This window comes from Durio zibethinus, chromosome 11, assembly GCF_047325235.1.
Source record: "Durio zibethinus cultivar Kanyao isolate XHJ-2024 chromosome 11, ASM4732523v1, whole genome shotgun sequence".
Classification (NCBI taxonomy): Eukaryota; Viridiplantae; Streptophyta; class Magnoliopsida; order Malvales; family Malvaceae; genus Durio; species Durio zibethinus.
This window is the reverse complement of record NC_143172.1, coordinates 8,530,918-8,535,459: the sequence shown is the minus strand read 5'-3', so window position 1 is coordinate 8,535,459 and position 4,542 is coordinate 8,530,918. Positions and strand designations below refer to the sequence as shown.

The window sequence follows — 4,542 nt, the reverse complement described above, 5'->3', positions numbered from 1 at the left end:
ACTCCCTATACTTATGCTACATGGCGTGCTAGGAACATGAAGAAGTTTGTCGGCTACTCTTTTAGTGTTGAGCAGGCAGTACAATGTATTGTTTTTTTATGTACAAATTAGGATGCAAGGCAAGGCTTTGTAAAATTTATTGATTCTTCAACTAACAGATCTATTTGTAATAATCGGGACTTAGGTGCAGGGTACTGTAATAATTGATGCAAGGGAATGTGAAAAAGCAGTTGCTTTTGTATGTACATTTTGTAGCTCTCTTAGATAATAAAATACCAATTCTAAAAAAAAAAAAAAGGGAAACTGAAGGCATTAATTCATGTTGTAGTAAATTGAAATAACTCCTATATACAAGTTGGAATATGGAATTCAACAAACAGAACATATGGTATCTTTATTGGAGCTTCACATCGTATAATATCTCCTACATTTTATTACTACCTCCTAAAATGTATCATTCCCTCACAAGCCAATGTCCCTTCAAGATCTCCAATGATTCGAGCTATTCGAACCTCAAGACCTCTTTGAACTTCCTGAAATAATGATCTGATGTTATCAGAGAAGCGCTTCACGTCAAAGGTGGCTGTCTTGTCTAGCTCCACCCCAATAAACCCAGAGGCTATTTTGGATTGAATTTCCATCAACTTTTGACCTGTTGCAACCATATATCTCTGCAGCTGGAATGTCTCCTCAAGGAAATGCTCCAGTGTTCTAGTATCTCCTTTCATTTTTCTAGTACTACAATCTCCTTGGCTCGTGTCTAGATCATTGTCATGCTGAAAATTGTAGTTAAGATAATGATAAGCAAATAGCAATCTTTTTCACTTGCAAAAATACAGGCCTATTGATTTCATTTTCGGAATTAGTTTTAAACCTGGTGATTAACAACAAGTAAAGAGGAAAATGTTGCAGATCATGGTGAAAAACATAGATATCAGCAGAAGCCACTAAATTAGAAATTAAATCAACTTACCATCCGCTTGCAGAGATCATCAGTCTTCCCTTGAAGGGACTGGTAGCGGCTGACTTGTTTATTTAGCAAAGATAACAACAACAGCAAGCCTTTCATCCCATTGTCACCGCCTTCCATATCCTCTCCACTTTCTTGCTTTCCTGTTAGCCTCTCAAGCATGAGAAGTTGCTGCTTCAGCCTTTTGATCTTGTAAGAAACTCCAAGAGCTTGAAGATCCATCCTCCAGGGGGTATTTTTGGTTTTACTCGATGACTGGCCAGGTAATAATGACTTGTCAACAGAATCGACTACTGCTGAACCGTTAGTTTCTTTCTGAATTGAACCTGGGTCGGGAGATTCTCTCTCTTCTTCATACTCCTTTTCGGGTGATTGGACTCTCAATCTGATGTTTCTGGACTCGTGAGATGGGGTTACCTCTTCTTTCTCGGCATGTCTTTCTTGGGACTTATCCAGCAAAGTTATTTTTGTTTCTTGCTCCTTCTCGGTTGACTTTTTATTTATAATCTTGACCTTAGACCAAATGGCATCATGTGTTAATGCTGGATCATGGAGAGATAAATTTAATAAGTTGGTCTTCTGACAACTCAGAGGCTTTAATTTGGATGTAAACTGCTCCTTCAAGGAATCCAATTCTTCTTCTCTCTCCAGTAGCAAGGCTTCCAATTTCATATTTTCCTGTCTGAGCTGTGCGACATCCTGGTTCAGCCCCTCAACATGGGACTGCAGCCGTTTCGATTCTAGTTCCATGCTCAGCAGCCGCCAACGAAAAGCCTCTAACTTCTCATCTTTCAGTCTCATTTGTTCTGCAAAGGCATCCAGTTCCAAATGATGCCTCTTCTCAATTACAGTTGTATACTTTTCTGCTTCTGCTCGAACCCAACCTTCCAACCTTTTGACATCAGCTGTTACTATATCAAATGCAAGGGTAGAAAAGGAATAAAAACACACAACCAAAAAAAAAAAAAAATCTAATGCAGAAATGATAAAATCTTAACAATAATTTTGACTGGATCTCATAAAACATACTACATACCGAGTAGATGAAAGACATATAGTACAACTAAGTCATCAACAATGCTAGCTATCAAGAAAATGTTTTTATGGTGAATCAAGAGAATAAGAGAAATTGTTCTCACCCAAGTCCTCATTCCCTTCTGGAGAGTGACAATCAGGAAGATGGGAAAAGACTTCTGGGTCTGTCTTCAACTCTGAATAGTCATATTCGAAAACAATATCAGTTGGCTGTGATCTGGTTTTGCCAGAGTCTGACACCTCTTTGACACCAGAGGAAACATCCAATTTTGCATTGGCTTGATTAGAAAACAAACCCTTCAGTGAATGTCTCTCATGTCTTGACTCAGAGACTGCCCTCCGCCTTTCTGTTTCTAGTTCAGCTTGCTTCTTCTTTGCCTTTGATACTTTAACCTCCTTCAAAAGCAATTGCTTCTCAGCCGAGTCCAACTTAGATTTCCTTAGCATTGCGGACAAAATCTTGTCTTTCTGCTCCAAATCCTTTCGCATTTTTGTAATTTCTATGGACAATTTTTGTGCCAATAGAACCGACTCCTCCTTTTGCTCTAGGGCTGCATCAAGCTCCAGCTTTGTAGCTTCAACTTGCCTAAAGGCTCGTCCCATCTCTGCTTCAAGCTGCCGTTGATTTGATACAATCTCAAAAAAAGCGGTTTTATGCTTCCAAAGCTCAGTAGAATGCTCCTGAGCTTCAAGCCTTGCAGTTTCTCTCAATTCGTCAGCAACAATTTCAAACTTGATTACCTTTTCTTCTAATTCCTTCCCCTTCTGCTCCATTTCTTCAATTATCTTATCCTTGGACTCCACCAAGAGCTCCATTTCATTCAATTGTTTATTCAAGTCAGCAATTTCTTCATCTTTCTTTTTCGCAAAGACTCTCAACTCATTTATAAGAGCTCCAATTTGCTGTCGAAGTTTCTTCCTTTCAATTAACCATCCCTGTTCTTGAGATGCAAAGATGCCTACAACCTTCTCATTTGCTTTTGCATCTTCATGTCTCCTTTTCTTCAACTCCTCAATCTCTTTCTCAGCAGTCTCAAGCTTTTGGAGAAGCTCACACTTTGCTAGATTGGCTTTTTCTCTCTGGATTCTCCATACAAGCAATCCCAAGAGTTGAGCACTTCCTTGAAGCATTTTATCCCGTAATTCAGACCATTTCTCATCTTCCTTTTCAGGTCCTGTGAGGAGTCTGAGAGCAAAAAAAGCACAAGAAACACCAAAATACATTGGATACAAGCTGTCACTTTTCTCTTCAGAGATAATTAGATATGAACCAGAGATTCTCTTCTCATCCATTGCTTAGGAACTTGCTTCTTCGCCTTTCGAAATGTTAGAAGGAAAAAGAAAGTTAGAAATCAAATTGGGAGATGAAATTAATAGGCAAAAAGAAAGAAAACTGAAATTCCAGGCATTCTTTGCTTTAACATGACAGAGTTCACACCTATAAAGGAAAACCATTTTCTATATGATTTAGTACAAATAATTGAACACAAAAAGCATTACAATAATGGAGGAACAACAAATACCCTACATAGTTAGCAGCACAAAAACCTTGTAAAACCGTACAATCCATGACAAAACAGTGTAAAACTTACAAGAACAAAAGGTTGAAAGGCTTTCTTCAATTAAAACCAGATCAGATGCTACAACTTTATGAGAAAATTTTATTAGCCTAGAGAGGCCAACGTTGGTTTTCCATGAAGATCTTTCAAAGGGCTAGCTAAACCCAGCTGTAGAAGAAAAATTTTCGAAGTGCCAGCTTGATTTGGAAGTTATCCATTATAAATGATCAGGGAATACCAAAAGCATGAGTTTTTACACGTGTAGAAGTCTGCCAAAATCAGTTAAAAAAGCAAAATTTTTACAGAACGGAAGGCCCTGTTCCCTGGTTTTCAGTGAAACACTCAGACCTGATAACCCCACTTGCTTCCACTCAACTTTTTCATCTATTCCTCCTTCAGCACTGGGTCATGAGTCATGACTGAAAAGGGGAGCAAGAACACTAGATTCCTGGTGGTTTGTCACTATTAGTAGCAAGGAAAAAGTTGAAGAAGAAAATAAAGAAATATTCCTTGAATATATTTCCAGAGTGTCTTCCACTTTTATAAATTACATAAAATTTTTGTTTGAAACCCCAATGCATTGAATAATAACAATCTAAAAAACTGCTCAAAAGTGTACGTTTTTTCGTAGGTATAAAAAACGAATGCTAAAAAGGCTATATGAAAGTACTTTTCAGTTCTTACTTGTAGCATAATAGACTGTCCTTAGCCTGAAAAATAGAATTGCTTGGAAATGTGTATTTTATTTCCATTTTCAATGATTTAGGACCATATGAAAAAGATATTATGCGAGTTAGGATTACAACTTAATGATAAACTTACGTGAGATATATCTAAATATAATCATATATATATATATTTATTTAGCTAAAGAGAAAGTAAAAGTCTTACTTAAATTATTAATTATTGAATAATATAAAAAATTATTAATTATTATAGTATAAATCCTTCAACATACTAAAATAAATTTTTTTCTTG

The 4,542-nt window shown here is 36.9% G+C and overlaps 1 protein-coding gene across 1 annotated transcript; it reads right to left on the bottom strand.

Annotated features, from left to right (window-relative positions):
- Positions 1 to 304: 304 nt before the first annotated feature.
- On the bottom strand, positions 305 to 4,276 carry LOC111290388 (Ribonuclease P protein subunit P38-like protein). The gene is made up of 4 exons (XM_022881673.2): positions 3,598 to 4,276; positions 2,110 to 3,321; positions 974 to 1,881; positions 305 to 776 (listed from the first exon to the last, which is right to left on the bottom strand). The coding sequence occupies exons 2-4, from the start codon at positions 3,296 to 3,298 to the stop codon at positions 438 to 440; spliced, it is 2,436 nt and encodes an 811-aa protein (XP_022737408.2). The 5' UTR covers positions 3,299 to 3,321; positions 3,598 to 4,276; the 3' UTR covers positions 305 to 437.
- Positions 4,277 to 4,542: the final 266 nt, after the last annotated feature.